Here is a 20168-nt window from a genome sequence, read left to right on the forward strand (position 1 = left end):
TCTAACTCAGTGTCACCCTGTACTGCTAATGCGAACATGAAGGATTTCTGCATTCACTGCTTATTTGAACATTTTGAACATCCTAACATGCAGAATTATTGAAAGGTGTAATTAAGGGGAGTTCAAGAGGAGCCCTCAACACGTTCTGTTCCTGCAAGTAGTCTGAATACTTGAGCAGTAAAATTAATTCTTGACCTTTGAAACAGCAGTGACTGGATGGAGATCAATTTTCTTACAGTGTACTGAGCAAATTACATGCAGTGAAGAAGACTGTGAGATACAGTTGAAAAAGCCACTAAATGGACGTTGAGGTTGTTGTGGTTGTTGTTTTCGAGTAATCGTTGACATGTCAGGCTGTGTAAGTACTGCACCAACATGAATGTTCATGTGCATCTAAAGCTGCAGCCTGCATTGTTTTGTAGAAGCTGCTGCTACAATATGAGTCTGCCAATATTCTATTATTAATGTTTGTGTCAGTTCAGGTCAATGTGAAATTTTTGCACATCGCCGTCTCTTCTGTCCTTTTTTCTTACAGCCACGCTAAACCTCACCCCTGCATAGATTATTGTATATTTATTAAAAACTCTTAAGTTATGACCTTTTTTATAAAGAATAAAGATTTTTTTCCTTTTGTATCAGTGTTGTATTTGACTCATGGATGGTTTAACAAAGCATTTAGCTTCACCTTCAGAATGTGGTTGAACAGAAATCAAATTAATTTCACACATTTTTCATAAGCAGAAGTGTGTAATTAGAAATGTACTGGTTCTAGCTTTTCAAGCCCTGTTGCTAGTTTTCCTAGTCCTCTATGGTAATAAACTGAATATCTTCTGACAAAAACAAGCGCTTTCATGTCTGGGGCATTGCAAAATAGCGATTTTGGCATTTTTCGCTGTTTTCTGACATTTTATAGATCAAACGATTGAGCTGCAGATAAAGTTACTGGGGAGAAATTGCAGTGCAAATCTGTAGAAATGAGGAAAACAATGGTGTTACCGCTCCACACTTGTTTCTCAACATATCACTTGTATCACATCGTATAATGTCGTCAAGAATGCAGCCGTCTGTCCAGAGTGTCACCATTGTGTTATCACAGAGTTAGAAATCAAAGCACGTACGTGATGCAAACCACACAGTAAATAATCATCTGGTCACAAAATGCCGCACACACCCAGTTACAGTCGAATCATTTAGCTTTTCCTTTAAGCTTGCTTAAAACCATTAGTGTCATAATTTAAAGCCTCGTAGTATTACACCAGACGTTACATTGAGTTAAGCGTCAGACTCCATTCAGACTCTCTTCTAAGAGATAGAAGCTGTGGCCTTGCTTGGTTGTGAATCCATATGCATCAGCCATAATCAGATTAAATCATTTTTAATGTCTATTAGACATGCTGTGAGACTCTCCACTCATGCAAATGAGTGCAGCTCAGTGGAGGAAGTGCTTTAATCTTTGAGGTGATGCCCACAGATCATTTGCTGCAAATAAAGTCATGGTGGGAACAAAGTGAAGTATCGTGATTGTGGAGATTCAGGTCACCTCGCAGGTCTCCACACACAGTAGCTGCAGAGAGCTGAGACATCCGCAAAGACAGACAGGGCGGACAAACTGATGCAGACAGGAAACCAGCAGACGACGGAGCGATAGTGACACATGCAGAAAGATCCAGATAGGTCTTTGCACCGCCACAGCTTTCTGCTGCATCACTCTGCCCGAGGATACACTTTCACACCTTTAGAGGACATCTGACAACACCTTCGACTGGAGAGAAGTGATGTGACTAAAATAGATGTCTGGATGTTTGCTGTGTCCTGCTGTGTTCTATTTATGTGCTGTGTCCCGACTGTGGCGTGTTTCAAACCACTGAGTCTTTGGATTTCATGTTATTGAATGCAAGTCACATCACCTTTAATCATAACCAGGAAGCTTCACTGGACTTTACCTCTGTTGTCTGTTCTAAAATATTTGTAAAGAGTCTCTGATTTGAGGAGGGGGAGGAGGAGGAGGAGGAGGAGGAGGAGGAGGAAGAGGAGGAGCACCTCCAGATCTCAGTAATGACACAAAGTTTCTCATTAGTTTAATCTGCATACAAACAGAAAGACAAGCCTCAGCTCAGTTCATTGTGCTCTGCTGTTGTTCGTGGAGAAACAGTTCCACCGCACATTTCTGCATATGCACATGTTTTAACAGACAAGACACAACATGTTTGCTTTGGCAGGTGTATTTTTGAACTTTAAACAGAGCCATGCAGCTGTTTCACCCAACCGTTACGCTAAGCAAGGCTTCTCACCTCCGGGTGAAAAAGCCCAGTTCTCAGTTGATGGCTGCACATGTGCAAATGAAAGAAAAATAGAGGTTTTCAAATTACCAAGCCAAGCCAGAATATTCGGGGGAAGCAGGCAGCAGGGCCTTTGATTGAAGCTGCTCTCCTCTTTGAGAAGGCTCAGACAGCAGCTCCAGGCCTTGACCGTGTTGTTATTTATTAGTCAGTCCACTCTAAAATCTTCTAGTCAGGTGAGATAGTTAGGCACCAGTTCAGACAGAAACACCCACAATCTGACTGTCAGCCAGAATGTTTATCATCCACCCAATTGGTCAGTAATTTAGACAGTCAGCTGTCTTGTCTGCCAGCCAATGCTTTATTCAATCATACAACAAGCTTCCTGACCAGCTCACTACATAATCACTGAGTTACTGGAGTCACAACAGAACACACCACCTTTCTTTATTTATTAAAGCAGCGCCGAGTAATATTGTAAACTGAGAATTGCCCCGCAGTCACAATATGAATTGCTGAAATTATTTCTATTTTTCTAAGATGCTGAAATGACTCAGTCAGCATTTCATCTTTTCTCTGTGACCTCCTTTTACCGCCTCCCTCTTTAACTACATGTTTCCTCTTCTGGACTGTGAAGCTGTAGTTGTTACTTTTTTGGTCGGCTTTGTCATCATTGTTTTCCCTCCTTGCTTAGCCTCTCTTTCATGGGGAATAACAGCAAAAGCCTCTATTTATGTCTCTCTGTACTACATTGCATAGCAACAAGAAAGCCATGTGACTAACCCCTGCAGCAACCCCTAACACCAAACGGTACTTTCTCCTCCTGGTCTCATCCCAATCTTTTCTCCCGTACTCTTTTCTTCATTTACGTCACCTGTTTGCTTTCATCTGCTGCCTGCCAGCACCACTCAATCATCCCCTCAATCTCCATCCGAATGCCTCACGCTTGATAAATCTGCCCACATGGCTTGATTTGGCCACCTTCCAGAGTTTGGGATCCATCTAGATCCTGGTGGATGTCTTGGACACCGCCAGTAAGAACAGAGGATGTTGCGTAATAGGATGCACTCGCAGGGACCAGCCTGTTTGTCCAGAAAGCTTTTTTAAAGGGGTAGCATTTTATCCTGTGCATTTTCATCCCATTTCCCACAGTTGTAAACATGCACTCACCTTTAAGAGGTCCTGAGGGGAGAGAGAGAGAGAGAAAGAGAGGGAGGGAGAGAGAGAGAGATATCACCTGACAGGAAGTCAGCCTGGATGGATCGATGGTGTAACATCAGGAAGGTCCGGTGTCCTCTGTGCCCTGTGAGTCAGCACTTGGAGCAGAAGATGACACTACTGACTGACACACACACACACACATACACACACACGCAGAGTTAATAATCTGCAAGATAAAACACATTAAGCATGCACAAACGCTCGCTCACACCTGTCACAGGCTCATATGTGCATACAAATGGATAATCAGTAATGGGCCAGCGGCACGCAACACACAGAGGAACACACATGTTGACGCCCACGTCCATAACATCCTCCAGCTGAACATCCTCTCGTGACGTGCTGTCAGGGCGTCAGTGTCTGCGCTTCATCCTGAATAAACTCATTCCTTTAATTGATTTTGTGTGGAGCTGCTCTGTCTGAACGGCTCATGGTCGACGCTGTCGTGTTCTTATCTGTGATCATCTTTTGTAATAAAAGTGTTCAGCCGTCTGGTCATAATATAAACCGGCCTTTTTGTTTGTGGACAGAGAAGAGAGGACAGCCTCCTCATGAGAGGTCATTTAGGATACAATTACGAATGGCCAACGAAACATAATGAAATTCAAATACTATTACATATAAGCACTATTTAAAAATGAGGATTAAGGTTTACATTTGTCCTATCTTAATTCCCACTTTAATTCACAGTGCAACTCCCTTTAATATTCAGTGTTTTTATTAAGTTAGCGGTCAAAGCTCAGAGCACAAGGCGGTGATTGTTCTCACCTTCAGTGTCCACAGGCCCAGGTGTCATTGTGTGAACAAATATACAAAATACAACTAAACTATAATGTCGAACATGGTAAACATTAGACCTGCAGCATGTTGGTGTTGCGTTAGCATACTGGCACTAGCATTAGCATCTTCTTAAAGACCGTTATGCATTGTGCTTCACTTCCTCTTGGTGGAGAAGGTTTCTTGGCCGCCTGTTAACACCAGCTGACAAAACTTCTGTTTTGAGTTCACAACTGGTGGAAATTAAATGTTTGTTCTTTGGTGTGTTTTCATGAAAATCTGTTTTAGTTTTCTAGGATATTTTCAGTTAATTACATCACAGTTTTCCAGAGGCACAGTTGTCCCTTGTACTCATCAAGTTTATTGCTGACATCTGGGCGCATGGTGACATTTCTAAAAAGATGTAAGACAGTCAAGAAACATGAACATTCAGACCATCAGACAGGTTTTAAACAAACGAAATCAAAGGCAAACAGTAATATTTTCCCCAAACTGTCAATTGAAATCCTCCATCAGAGTTTACGGATTGACTTCTTGCATCAACTTTGACTGAACATACTTGCTGTAGTTGAGGGGATGTAAAATTTTCCATGCAATGAGGGATTATTACCAGCATCTGAAATGTGTTGTCTTTCAGTTTTATTTCAAATATTAAATCTTGTTAAACTTTTGGCTTGTTTGCAACTTTACCTGCTCCTGCTTCTTGACCCGTCTTTGTTGTGGCGGTGTTGTTGTGTTGGCAGTTCCCAATAATTACCTTGGTGGATACACTACTATCGTACCCAATAGCATTGTACTAATTAACCAGCCGTAGCTTATTATTATTACTGGACTGCTACTTTATGCACGTGTTCCATCCCAGCTCATAACTTACAATTGAGCGAGTGTGTCAGCACCAGGGATGCATGAAATGTGTAGTTTTTATGGCGTAAAGAATGAATGAATGTTGCTTGCTTCCCTTTTTTTTTAGACATTTTGGGACAGTTTTGGGGCTGTGCTGAGGGACCGATGCTATGCATTCGTGTTTTTCCAAGAGTGAGTGTGTGTGAGAGACGCATGGCCCAGTGCCAGCCGGAGGCCTGAAGGGGGATAATTGCTCGTCAAAGCTTCTGCACGAGTCATTACCACAGATTTAACCTCTGACCCCCCCACAGCGGGCTGACCGGAGTGTTTTAGCCAATGGCAGCCCTGGGTTTCACTATTGGAAGCAGGGAGACAGAGGCAGGGGTTGATGGCTGTCACATCTTTGTCTCCATGTTTGTGGATTTAGCTCTTTCTGTTTCTCTGTTGGTTACCTTTGACATTGTCTGTTTGCATAATCCTCTCCACATTGCTGTGTCACCATGCAAACCTGTCACCTCTGTATACCACTAATTTGGTTTGCCAAGTACTCGGGTTCATGTCCCGCACTTTCAGGCTACTGAAACACTTTAACACTTAGTCAAAGTGGTATGAATTGATTATTTTCTTTGGTCACTTCAGGCAGCAATACAAGCTATAAACACAACGTTGACGTATTATATAACTAAGTGTTATTCTGGTGTTATTGCTAACGTGTCGGCAAACATTTGCTTCTTTACACAGCTACCTTTCTCATTCATTTGTCCTGATTCTGGCCACCTGATGAATCTAAGTACAATATTTACTGTCTTAGCACCGTGGAGCTTTAGTCCCTACCAACCCCTGAGGGAGATATCCATCTCTTTAGCTGCTAAATGCTCCAGCAGGAAGCAGGAAGTGTACAGTGGGTTTATCAGAGTGGATGAACAGCAGTGTAACAGATGTGATCTTGTAATGTAAAGACACCACAGGCCATGGTTTCCAGTAGAGTTCATCTGTTCTGGTAATAGACAAACTATGTGGTCACTGAGCTGTTCTGGAACATGTATCTTCAGCAGTGATGATAGCAGAAACATAGAAACACTCATGTTACCACACACATACACATAGAGTAGTATTTGGCTAATGTAGCTAGCAACAGAGCCTACATGCCGTTGTAGTACATTAATGTTACATTCATATAAAGATAAAATTATGAACAAAAATGAACGCTCTCTTCGAATAATCTTAACCATGTTATACCAACAAAACCAAAACAGTCAGCTGAAAGGCACTGAAACGCTGCACAAAGCTGAGGGGAGCAGCAGAATCTGTGATAATTATCTTACCTGCTTCATCTCTACATGCATCACGTTGCACCTTATACAGAGTCATTTGATCCATGTTTGACATTGAAATAATGATTAGAGCAGCTTTAAAGGAAAGGTAAAGATTGTGGCTTTGGTTAAAAGTCAAAGCGTCTCATGTTGTGCCTCAAGTCAGCGTAGACTCGTTGAATATTTATGTTCATGCTTTCTTTCTTTCTTTCTTTCTTCCCCTCCCTTGTTTCTCTCCCCTGTCACTGTTTGTCATTATGGAGGTTGTTTCTCGAGACCTCCTGCATCCTGCAGCAAAACAAACAGAAAAACTGTGACTTGCTTTGCACCTTTTGACAGACTCACACATACGCGCTTGTGTTTCTCTCTCGCACACAATAAAAGTTTGTTTCCCAGTCGCAGCTTTCTCATCAGCTCTGGTGTCCGTCAACAAAGGCCCACACAATAGCAGCATGCACCATTGACCCCAATGAATCATGCTCTGTCTGACTGACAGCAGCACGCGCCTCACTGCTACTCCTCTGTCACACACAGATTGAGCCTGCATGATGGATTACACAATGGATTATGATGGATTATATGACTGGCATTCACATAAAAACACACAAACACTGTTTGGCTCGGCCGTATCATCAGACACTGATTCACACAGTGTTGTGGCTCGCTGCTGGGTGAGAGCAGATTTTTTTAGACCGGTCTGATGCTTACCTTCATGATTTCATTTGTTTAACACAACTTGCTGTTTTTTTCTGGCTGAAAGCAGAAAGAAAGAGTCAGAGATGTCACCGCTTGCTTCTTTTGAAGTGTGACTAAATCTGTTTCTATGGTAACGTAGTACATTCCTCTCCTCTCCTCTCCTCGCTCCTCTTCATCTTTCTTCTTCTCGGTCAATTCATTATATATAGACTGAATTTGTTTCTTGATGAACCTAATGGGATATGAATGCGTTTGATTATTTGAAAGGAAAGTGCCTCGTTTTCAGTAAAGCTTCATCTTTCTATTCAAAATTCATTTATGCGCATGTGGATGACTGAGTGAATTCGAATATACGTCGGATGGAGGTGGAGGTGACATAGTGCAGGATTGTTTGGCTGTAAAGTGAGTGTGTGTTTACATTTGATCACAAAACTAGAGAGCAGCTTCAGATTTATGATTCAAGATGGCAACGTGCAGCATACTAACAGTTTCTATCTTACACACACACACACACATACACACACACGTTCTTAGCCAGATTGAGGCAGGATGAGCCTCGGCTACATGACCATAACCGTGACAGAGTGATTTAAAGTCACATTCACACACAAAGACGCACACATACACACACATCACTACTAACACATTCCCTCCTCCCTTGTCTTCTTTGCTTCCTCAGTCAAGTGAATCTATAGCGTGTGAGTCATAATCCCTTACAGCCACCTATAGCTCCTGTCCTGTAACCTTCACTGACTGCTGCCACTGTGACGGCTAATTATGTTGCCACAATTTCAGGGCGAGACAGGGAACAGGGCAGGACAAGAGAGGCTAATGTGAACTCCTCCTTAAACACTCTGTGCTGTCCTGCCTTTCTGATGAGTTGAAGAACATCCCTTTGTCCTTTGCTTTGCACATTTTTTTTAATTTCTATATTATTTTACTGTTTACATTTACCAAATAGAAGGGCGCTCGGGCAGCATAAAGCACCACCAAGGTCTACAGTCCGAGCACAAATGTCACAGTCAATATTATTTCTTAATATCTCTGGTGGAGTTTATTGCCGACAATTCACATTTGGATGTGAGTAAGATAATTACATAATTAGTTGCATGGTATGTGTTTATTTACATTTCCACAGCCACACTTTAGTTTGAGAAAAGTCTTTCATGAAACCACTGTCCCAAGTGCTCCATAACGACTGTAGGTGACCCCAGAGGATTGCTGGTGCCCGTCAGTGAGGATTGTGATATGAGAGTGAGTCATTATATTTCTACAATTGGCTCTTTTGTCACTATTGAACTTTACTAACTCCTGGATTTTAAGATATATGACATTTATTCTGCTAAGGCCAAATGCCCTAACTCAAAATGTTAACAAAATGAAAAATAATTAATGTGTACACCCTGTGATTTGGATCCACTCCAACATGTAATGGGTTCTTCCTTGGCCCATGCTTCACCCTTCCATCAAATTTCATAAAAATGGGGTTAGTCTTTTGTCTGTAATTCTGCTAACAAACAAAACAAGCAACCAAACTGAAAATATAACCTCATTGGTGGAGGTAATTAAAGGGAAAAACCTGCCTTAAAGTATGGAGTCACATAACAAATGCAGATGCACTGCATGATGTTCCAGTGCCACCTATGTAATGACAATACGGTCAATGCTGTTTTGCTCAGTGACATGTATGGAAATGCTGCACATGCCCGTTTCTCAACCTTGACTAAGCATTTATGGGAGTTGTTGTACCAACGTGCTAGACAGCATTCTCCATCACAATCAAGATATCATATGAGGGAATTTCTACTGAAAGAATGGAGTGCATCCCATCAGAGGAGTTTGAAAGCCTGTGCAAAGTGAACGTGATGAACCCACAGAGAAGTATCACCAAACTGCCGTTGCCCTCGGCTCTCGAGAGCATTTTAATGTCTTTCAATTCATTGTTTTTGTTTTTGAGCCCTTTTATGTTTTGGATCAGCTCTGTTAAATCCAGTGGATGCTACCCGCTCAACACCAAACAGTAGACAAAATTAGCAACTAACATTTAGCAGCTAAAGACAGATTTCCAGACAGAGCTTCAAAATCTACTCCAATGGACTAATTTACAGTGTAGTCACGAGGCTCTGTGTTGAGTCGATGGGTTATTATTATTATCTCATGTCTCAGTACAATAAACCCCATGTCTAAAATGTACTTTTCTGCATGGATTTTGGGGTTTGCCAAAAGCCGTTCTTTGAACTTTAGTAAATTACTGACTGAGGTCAAAATCAAAAGGGCAGGTTGAAAGAAGCTGAGTCCAAATCATCTCAAAGTACTGATGGATGTCTCTGCCGTCCTCTTCCATCTTGCTGCTTCTATCATCGATGCATCTCATGGCTTTTGAAGGAAGTGGCAGGACTCTAATGTGACCTTTACTGGTGATAAATATGTGGCTGGCTGCTGGACTAAAGAATACGGAGCAGCACTCCTATTTAACCTTTTTTTTAGAGTACAAATGCTTTGGGCAAGATGCCCTTTTGCAGCATTAATTTAAGATAGCGATGTTATAAAACATTGAGACTGCAAGAGACTTCTGGCTTTATGGGAAGATTAGATTGCTTTACCCTGGTGGGTTTTCTTTCTGTTGCTGTCTTTAATAGTTTGTTCGACTCTACAACCCTAAAAAGGGGAGTTAGAGGGGGAGAGTGAGTTTTCTGGACTTCCCACATTTCAATTATTCATCAGTGAGAGAATTCATTTTGAAGAAGGAGAAAGCAGAGTGAGAATGAAGAAACATAAAGAGCAAAGACGGAAGAAATGAAGGAGAAACAGATGAGTGACGAATTATCGAAAGACGGTGAAGAGATGTCTTGTGACTGACAATGATGAGCACTAAGAAAAAGTCACAGAAACGAGGCAGATTAAATCCCTTTCCCTGTAATACGCGGTTTGAAACATTAGACCCTCCACCTAAAAGTGAATCATTTGACGGTTCGCTGGTGGAGTCAGGCTGCTGTAGATGTGATGAATCATGAATCAAAAGCGAAGAATATGCTCTGGAGCCAAGCTTGACTAACGTATGCTCAAGTGATTCAGCTTTTGATTGAGGAAGAGTAGCAGCGAAAATGTGGATTTGAGAAACTGCAGGTTAAGGAGCGAGTGAAAGGAAAGACGATTGCAGGCAGGTTCAAGAGCATAACTGTGCTTTGACGAAAAGAGGAGCATGACACACCGAGTGCATCAGAGGAATATAATGTATGCACTTCCACTCTCTTGACTTTTTTGTCTTGTTCTTTTTTCCCCCTCCACCCTTCCCCCTTCTCCTCTGATCTCATCTTCTGAGTGCTGTAGCGCAGGACGGCGTTATGCCACTTCCAGCCCTCCGTCCAAAGCTAATGCATTTCCCTTAAATATTTCAATATGATCCTCCTCTGTTCTGCAAGGTTGAGTACAAGCTCTTCCTCAGCTGGCGCCCACAGAGGCGCACTGCCACCGATAAAATCCTGCCAGGGTTTGATGTCTCACAGTGCTGGAAAGAACTACTCGCATCAAAAAGAGGAAGAGGTGCTGGTAGGGAGGATGTGGGAGGACTGCAAGACGGCAATATAGATTATAGATTGAGGGAGATACGTCAAATATCCAGTGTGACCGTTTTTTTTTTTATGTGTGCGTCTATGATCACTTCCTGCGCAGATGTAGAGCAGCATGCTGGCTGATGCAACATGGAGCAAACTTGTCTTGTTTGTCAGATGTGGTTCAGCTCTGCAAAATCTGGTCTGACAGGCACTCCAGTGAAGCACGAGCAGACAAGCACGAAAGGCCTAAGAGCAAACCCAATCCACACATGAAGATAACACCTGAACAATCCACTTCCCACTTCACGGGCTGTTATGTAAGATGAAAACCCTTGCATGTCTGCGTGTGTGTGCGCACGCTCCTTTGTGAAATTCAAAAGCCACATCCAGCAGTGGCAGCAGGAGCTGCGAGTGAAGCCTTTATGGTTCAGTAAGTCCAGTCAATGGTCTATACCCGTCCTCCCTGCTCCTTTACTTCCTCTCCGTATGTCTCTCCATCGCCTCATCACTCCTGCAATCATATTTCATGGCAGCAGCCGTCGCGGGGCTGGACCTAGAGGAAATTAAAAATCTTTGTTGCTTTGTCACTCTCCCCTGTGAATGGGCGGGTGTCAATAAAGTCTTGCATTATGTGCTTCCACATACGCGCGCACACACACAGAAAACATACTGTACTCGAGATAAAAACCGACACCCACACATACTGAAGGCTATACGTTTACTCAAGGTGACAAGTAAGCATACAGAGAAAGAAATGGTGTGTTCATTAACCTGGGGGTCATCAGGCTGGTATCGATGGAGCCTTAAATATAATGAAGACAAATATTGATGTGCTCTTTGTTCTCATGTATGTTCTAGTTGCAGAACCAGTAACCGGAAAAGCCTCATCCTGACCAGTACATCCCCCACCCTGCCACGGCCACACTCCCCACTGCCTGGACACATAGGTCAGTATGCCAGACTTATAGTACTAACAGTGTATTGTGCTCATAATTAGTTTTTTTTTTTAGAATTTTGTCAATTCTAGAAAACTAAATGGCTGTTTTTAGCCGACAACATGAAAATGAATGAACAGAAAATGAGTGAATAAGGGGTAAAAATAGCTTCAGAAAAAGCTGCATGTTATATCCTGTAGCTCACAGTTTTCAACACTTTCTTTGACTTTCTATTGTTGGATTTTCTGAATTTAGCTTGTCTCAGTGGGAGTTAACTAAATTACATTGGTCAGTGTCTATTTGCAGCTTTTCAATGCATTAGGACATGAAATTTGTTTGAAACTTCCTTACGTAAAACCTTGGGGTCAAATGTATAAAGCTGTGGAAGGTGTGGAAATCTGTGTGCACAATCTTTTGGTCACATGTGGAAAACCTCACGTAGGTCTGTTCTCACGTTTCAATCATCTTGAAATTGTGCGCACATGCACAAGCCCCAGCTGCCTGGTGTGCATATAGAGAACCAGCATTTAGCCTAGTTTTAGGAGAAATGGTGGAAGCATCTAAGAAGCAAGTGAAGAAGGAGAAGAAGCTCAATTTTACTGAATGTAAACTTGAGAAGAAAATGCATCGTGTTTGGAAGCCTAAACTCTGGCCTGACCAATAAAATGAAATAAGTGAAACGGCAGAAAGTAACTGAAGCACTGAATATTGTTAGTTCTGAGCCGCAGACCCTGAAGGAGGTTTTTAAAAACGAAGTTCATTACTGCACACAGAGAGAGTTTATATAGTGGCATTTTAAGGACTAGTTAACTGGTCACATCTGAAGGTGTAAGTTTTTATATAAAGATTATGTGTGTAATTATTTCATTAGCATTATAATTACTTTATACGTGCGCGCTGAGAAACATATTTACTCAACATTAGAATGAAATTAAGACTTGTTAACCAATCAGGCATCACCATGTGAAGCTTTTTAAACCTGTTGTTTACATCCTAACACAATGTAGTGTAATGTAAGCTCTAAATAAAATGTCACCTAAACTTACACTCTTATTACCCTTTATTGCCAACTTGCAACATCGTATTAATCAGTACGCGTGGGGTGAAAGATGTGTACCAGTGTGCACATTGTCACCGCCTGTGGGTTTTCATACATTTAAAACCTGCGTGGAAAGTGGTGTAAATACACTTTTCGTGTGTATGAATGGTCGATACATTTGGCCCTTGGTGTTGAAAAAAAATAATAATAATAACAGTTAGCCACAGTCTCACCTCGCCGCAGTGATGTGATGTGTACTCTACGGTCTGTCAGTACAACCTGACATCACTGCAGCAACCTGCACAATTCAAACCACTAAAGCAGTGATTCCCACCCTCGGAGCCTTTAAATGCCTCAAGATTATTTTTCCGTCGCATTTTTATTCACCATTCAATAACGTTTCACCTGATTGAAAAAAGAATATAAACGTGAAAACTGAAAAAGCAGGCGACAAATGTCATGATCACCGTGAAACTGTGAAATATGCAGCAGCTGATGACATAAGAGGAGCCAGTTGCCGGTTGTCATAGTAATGCACAACATCAAGCAGCAAGCGAAGCAGCCATTTGTCGCAGTCAGAGCCTACCTTCTTATCATCCTCGCGTTTTGGTGAAGGAATAAAACGAACATGTTTAGTCACAGTTTTCGTGAACAGAATTAGTACCAGATAAGATGTTGCTCCAGGTGTCTTTGAAGTAGGTGTCACAGTGAATATACATGGAGTTGCTTTTGTTATAACAGCATTTTCAGCGTCTCTGTTGACTGAATGTACAAAGATCAAAATTTGATCTCATATTCTTGATGTCGGCCGATAAAATGTGATATGACCTTAAAAGTGAGGCTGACTGAATGAAACGGGAATGAAATCTTAATGAAATCTGAAATTTAAAATGAATTAAGGTACACTATCCGACCAATAACCCACAGCCTGTGTTTTCTGTCATGTCCTCTCCATATGTACTCTAACAGGAAGCAGTCCGTTGGACAGCCCGCGAAACTTCTCGCCGAGCGGACCTGCCCACTTCTCCTTCGCCTCCTCTCGCAGGTTGGCATCCCTCCTTTATTCACACAAAAAGTCACACATGCAACATTACAAGAGCAGCGCGAAGCAGTTGAGGGAAATCGCTGAAAGGATTATTTTTACACACACACACACAGTGAAACTCATGGGGGACTCGCACACACACCCTCACACACAAACATGCGAAATGAAACTGCATGCCACCGCCCTGTCTTTGTCCTACGCTGCCCCCACCGAGAGCCAGTGTGACTGAGGCGTGACAGCAGGCCCAGATGAATGAGGCGAGGTGCCGGGATTCTGCCCAAACTTGCGTCCCTCATCGCTCACTCAGAGGAAGTGTCAGACTCGGGGAGGGCTGGAGAAGGCCTGAGGGAAGAGAGGAACAAAAGGAGCCAAAGTGTTATTGGATAGAGTGAAAGGAAGTGAAGGTGGTGGGATTGTTTTTGTTTAACTGCCAATTGTGTTGTTTGGAGGGACTAAAATAGAATCTGATATTTGAGTTCTGGCTGTTGAAAGTGAAAGAGGTAACAGTTTATCGTTCTTTGTTCTAACATATGTTCTCCCTTTTCCACCTCTATGTGTTTTCCTCAGGGCTGATGGTCGTAGATGGTCCTTGGCTTCTCTGCCTTCCTCAGGATATGGCACCAATACTCCCAGTTCAACGGTGAGCTTTAACAGGAGGAAGAAGTGCACACACACACTCAGAGCTCAGCTATGAAACTGTTTCATTTCACACTCATTAGAAGCATTTTGGAAATACTTCAACCGTCTGATTTCCTCAACCATCGTGAACCTGACACCATTGTTCCATTTTACCAAAATTAAAATCTGAGCAGCTCACTGTGTGGAACTCATTGGAATCGTATAATGAGGCCAGTGATTGCTGTGGCACTCAAAATTGAGTCTGTGACTAAATGAATTTAACTGATACCTGAATCATTTAATTTAACTGTATTTAATGTGAATCAGTCAAGTTCTGATACCCGAGCCACTTGAGCATCGAGGCTGAAACCAATTCTGTGTTTGAGATGGGTACATCCCCGGTGATGATTTGACTGACATATTTCCAGCCTATTTGCAGATATGCAGCTCCACCACCATCGCTGTGTGACTGCGTGTGTGTGAGAGGCTGAATGAGGGGCAAATTGTGAAGCACTTCTTCCTGCTAAGGTTGAAATAAGTGCAGTTTATTTGCCACTCTTTGCCAAAAAGGCCTCCAACATCGACATGAGGCTGCTGTAGCTGCTGGTGGAGTAGGTTGGCCACAAGTTGCCCAGTTGTTGGCTCGACAAAAACGCTGTGGGGACAGAAATCTGTTTGCACTGTTACATTGTGGAGACTCGTCTTCCTTGTGGGGACGAAATGCAGGTCCCCACGATTTAAATCATTAAGTTTTAGGACGAAGACTTGGGCTAAGGTTAGGGTTAGGCAAGTAGTGGTTCTGTTTAATGGTTAGGGTAACTCTTCAGGAAATGAATGTAAGTCTTTGTAATGTCCCATAAATTATGAATCCACAACTCTGCGTGTGCGCATATGTGTGTGAGAGATGGTCCCAGTGTCCCAGGGTTCAATCCACTTGTTAAAGCGTCAGTGTCAATTCAGCCCAATCCAGTTCACAACCACAAAAAGAAAGACAACTGTGCTCCGGGTTTTACAGCAGACCCCCACAAAGCTCTGCTAAGACCAGCAGCTCCTGGAGGAACTCCTACTGGGAAATACACACGTTCAGCGGATGATTCCTCCTCCTGTGCTGACACAAACACCAGAGACAAGGATTATGTTTTACCACAAGTTGTATGTTGCTATAATAATGTATGGTTGTCACAGCACCTGAATTTGCCTCACGGCGCACCGTTTGGGATCCACTGGTCTGTGCCACAGACGCGATAACAGCAGTCAGAACTTTGTTTCATCTATCGGGTATTGTTACTGCAGCAGCTACTGCGCCTTATACTTTCTGAATGTAGGGCACAGCTGACTAAGTGTGTCCTTGTAACACAAAACCTGTGGCTATCAAACAGGACACCACAGCGCAGTGCAAATGTCCCTGAAGCCTCTGCTGAGGGTTGTGTTGTTGTCACACAGAAATTCCTTCATGTCTGCCCTCTCAATACTGGGACGACTAAAAAGGATCTGGTCTGTCTTTGATTTCCAGTTTTAGCAGACAAACAGGAGAAAAGTCATTGACACCAGCGTGGGATCGGATTTTTCTCCTCTTTTCTTCTAATTTACTTGCAGAAGTCATGAAATCAGCACACAAAAAAGTATTTTAGATTTTCCATGCAGTGCTAAGTTGGTGAGGTGGGTTCTGCACCCTTTGCATGAATATGTATCCAAATCAGAATTCATTTGCATATATTTTCACGCATAAAATCGGTGCGTGCTGGTCTGCTTATAAATTCATGTTCTAAAGTTGCATGTTCTACTTGCTTTGAAATGATTACACGCCACACTTGCAGCTAAACGCCATGCATGCACAAACACACACACACACACGCCCCTGTGTTCTTTGACTTTCTAGTTGCTGCTGCGAGTCTCACCCGATTATTTCAGTGCCTTTTAGTGCAGAAGAACATGCATCATACTAAAAATAACTAATCAGTTGCTAAGTTATGATCGACCTGATTTATGTGCAGCCGATGGAAAGTGTGGAGCAGGGATAATGGCAATGAAATGTAACCAATCTGTACTTCTGCCTCGCAGCCGCAAACTGTTCTAGCAACTATTTCTCTATCCATCACTTAATCCCCAGAGAAGCAGAGACGGATGATAAACAGGGGCAGCAGAGACAAATGAAAGCCAGAGTAGGTGGAAGCGAAACGTGCTTTGAAGCAAACAGAGAGACAAAGTTCACTTTTGTCTGAACGAAAGATGTTTGAAGCACAGGAGACGACTCAGCAAAACGAACACCGCCGAGGCCCATTTGGTAAATTGTCCATTTGAGAAATGGACCTTAATGTGTATGACGCTCAGGTGGAGGCAGGTGTTGACTCATAATCCACTCGCTGAACATTTCTGTGCCGTCGTGAACACAATCACTTCCTCTGCATCTTTGCCGCTTTTTCACACATCATTTCTTTCATTGACTGCTTCTCGTGCTTCTTCCTCAAAGCGGCACATATGGAGCGACGTACGCTACGGGCACCTGATTGATCTCGTTTCACTGGTTGATGAGGTCGAAGATCGTTTCTCAGTCTCGCCATTCTCCTCTCCACCTACATCACTCCCCTCCACCCTGTCAGGTTTCAGTGCTCTGCTGATTCTTACATTGGCCATTACTCGCTTGATTAGTTACAGCAGGACCCTTGCATACTGAACAGAGCACTTGAAAGGAGGAGGTGTGTGTGTGTGTGTGTGTGTGTGTTCGTGTGCGTGCGCGCGCATGTATGAGCCACATTTATGCAGACAAGCTGCAGAAATAGTTGGAAATGTAAACAAAAGAAGGTGGAGGTGGAGCAAGCAACAACCCAGGTGTCGTGTAAAGTTTAATTATCTCAACTGGTTCAAATCAGCTGATCCGTCTTAACTGTGCGTCTCATAAACAAAGGAACCATAAACATCTTGCATCATTCATCACAAAGGCTCCACTTCCTTCTTGCGCCGGTACGAAGGATAATAATTACAGTCTGGAAGAGGAGGAGAGTTCAACAATACACACATTTTTTACACGTGCCATTTCCATTAAGTCACACGTGATGCTGAAAATCTCTGTGTGCCCACAAGAAACTACATCCTGATGTAATGTGTTGATAATAGCTCCACTTTGCCATAATTATGAGACCCAAACGTTTTCTGCAAATTATGAGACCTTCTCACCACAACCTATTAAATAATAATAACAAATAATGAATAAATGATGTCTCATCTGCGTTCACTAATTTAGATGCACGTGTGGATGCTTCAAACTGTTTTTTTAAAGGGAAAGCATGCAGAGAATTGATTTAAGTCTGTTTTTCTGTGTGGGAGGAGATATATAAAAGAAACTGTGCTTGAAATAGTAAATGTATTTACTGTATTATGTGGACAGTACACACTATATGTGCAAATGGAAAAGTCAAGACATCATAAGAGACGACTGAGCTGTTGAAGCTGACTGCCAGGTGATCAGGTGGTCATCAGAAAACTGACTCCAGGTGAGACAGAAAGGACATCTCATTTCTCTAAAAACGTCTCCTCGCATCTTTTCCTGCTGTCACGTCTTCAGCAGGAGGGACTAAGACACAAGCGAAGGAAATGCTGGATGCAGTAAAGTGAACCGAGATGCACCCTGCGACTGCATGAAATCAACAAGACAGACACGAGACAGCGTTCCATTGTGAAAACCGTCATATCCAGTGGCATTTTCCTCAGCCTGCGAGCTCTCTGCGTCTCCAGGGAGCCTCTTAATTGATTCTGATGGCTGGACTTTCTGCGTTCACATCATCATTTCAGTACTTGAAGTACTGAACAGTATAGTACTTCAGTAACTGAATGGAGTTTCTAATGGATTTCTACAGCAGAAATCGTTGTGTGACCAACACCAACCATGGTGTCCCATTGGGAGATGTGTTCATTAAAACCTCCCATTGATCCGGGCTGGTTTTTCCCTCCTGCGCTGAAGAAAAGTCTTTTGTTTAAAACCAAAGAGCGCTGCCATTAAGCCCCCCGAGGCAGCAGACACTTAAAGCAGCAGTCAACTTTTACGAGGAGTGACTCTTTCGTTCCCTGCAGTCTTTTTGCTCTGGTTTTCAGTCCACATTATTCTGTTTTGCCCTCCTACACGAAGTCCTTCTGGATATTTTTCTTGTTTCTCCACCTCTCTCTTTCCCTTCCTTGTTCTTTTAAGTTTGTTGCTTCTTTGTTTCAGTTCTTTCCACCCACTCGCATCATAGTACACCTTGTGCTCTCTTCTCTTCTCTTCTCTTCTCTTCTCTTCTCTTCTCTTCTCTTCTCTTCTCTTCTCTTCTCTTCTCTCATTGTCACCACATCATTTAAGGTTGCCATTTGCTGTTTTTTGATTTCTCCATCACTGGATGTCTATTTTTGGACTATTGACGGCGAAGCAGCAGCGGAGGCTTTTAAAAAAGATCTAACAAAGGGCAGTTCGCATTTTCACCTTGTCTCTTTTTCATGTCTCTCTGCAGTCGTCCAGCTCATCCCAGGAGCGTCTGCACCAGCTGCCCTTCCAGCCGACCATGGACGAGTTGCACTTCCTGTCCAAGCACTTTGGCAGCACCGAGAGTATCACGGACGATGACGGGGGCCGACGCTCGCCGCACGTCCGCCCTCGCTCTCGAAGCCTCAGGTGAGAGTGGCAGGTCACGGGCTAAAGATGCCCCATCCCCCCCAACTGCTTTCATTTAGGTTGTTTGCATGCGATTCATGCGTAAGAGCAGAAGCCGTATGAGGACTGAGGTGCTGGTTTCGTTTTGTAGCAGGAAGTAGCCGCCAGTCGCTGACTTAGCAAATCTTGCATTTACACACAGTTGAAAAAATGTTGTGACACTTTCCTCCAAAAACAAAACATTCATGATTCATTGTTTCAACCGTCAGGGTGTTTTCTGGCTACAGTACTGACGTTGAGTCATTTTGATTATTTAAAAAAAAGTGCCAACATTGCTCAAAGCCTTATTCGTAAGTAACTGATTTTATCTGGTGAAGAGAAATAAACAAAAGTAACCAAAATTGAGCTTGTTGAGTTTCAGTTTAAGGACATCAAGCTGCCCTTTAAGATTTTGAAAGGGAAGCCTTAATTAGTGTGCATGAGCAAATTCATTGTGTCGTGAAGAGATGCTGAGGGCTCTCAATCATTTATTGAGAGCACAAGCCTCTTTATTGCTTATCTTTTATAATTCACCTTTTTGTGTGTGTCAGTGCTGTTGAATGCTTCATTTTCTGCCATTTAATGAGATGAGAGACATTTTGCTTTGTCATGTAAATGAAATAATTGGAAGTAAAAACATATTTCTCCACATAAAACACTGTTTCCGCATAGTATAGACTCTTTTCTTCATGTCCCTCGTCTCATTTGTGCTCCGTCACGAAAGTTTTCTGGATTCCCCCTCATATATATATGTAAATATATAATATTTTGTATTTTATATCAATAAGAAGTCACAGAAGAAGTATTCAACACCACACTATGAAATATGCCATTTCAAAGTAAAAGTGCTTTTATGATACTGGATTATTACTGATATGTAGGCAGCATTTTTATGTTATGGTAATTTTAACTACTGATTAAAGAATAGGTGTATTGTCTGTGTAGCCAAATCTGCTACAGTTAACTCCTCTGTGCCATAAACCCCCACCGCTGTCCAAAAACTCTTGCCACACTGTTGCACTTGGTGACATGTTCCATCATGAAAACAGGCACTGTAGCTTATTTTGAATCAATCCCATAAACACTTTCCTGCTGCAGCAAACACTCAGAAGAGCATCAAATATGTTTGCATCCGCAGCTGAATATAGTCCCCAACATATATACTGTTAAAGGAATGCTTGCTAAAAA

At 42.5% G+C, this 20168-nt stretch overlaps 1 protein-coding gene across 4 annotated transcripts in view; it reads left to right on the forward strand.

The window, feature by feature from the left end:
* Positions 1 to 20168, forward strand: part of mast1a (microtubule associated serine/threonine kinase 1a) — a 70195-nt gene that overhangs the window by 22660 nt on the left and 27367 nt on the right. For 3 of the 4 annotated variants that reach the window (XM_076727457.1, XM_076727458.1, XM_076727460.1), the window contains 4 exons: positions 11542 to 11630; positions 13627 to 13702; positions 14270 to 14342; positions 18802 to 18962. In XM_076727457.1, the coding sequence (XP_076583572.1) occupies positions 11542 to 11630; positions 13627 to 13702; positions 14270 to 14342; positions 18802 to 18962 (399 nt within the window). Of the gene's footprint in view, positions 1 to 6901; positions 7105 to 11541; positions 11631 to 13626; positions 13703 to 14269; positions 14343 to 18801; positions 18963 to 20168 lie in introns of those variants that run through there. The other variant, XM_076727456.1, reaches the window with a different exon arrangement.

Source organism: Chaetodon auriga, chromosome 4 (assembly GCF_051107435.1).
Source record: "Chaetodon auriga isolate fChaAug3 chromosome 4, fChaAug3.hap1, whole genome shotgun sequence".
NCBI classification, from domain to species: Eukaryota; Metazoa; Chordata; class Actinopteri; order Chaetodontiformes; family Chaetodontidae; genus Chaetodon; species Chaetodon auriga.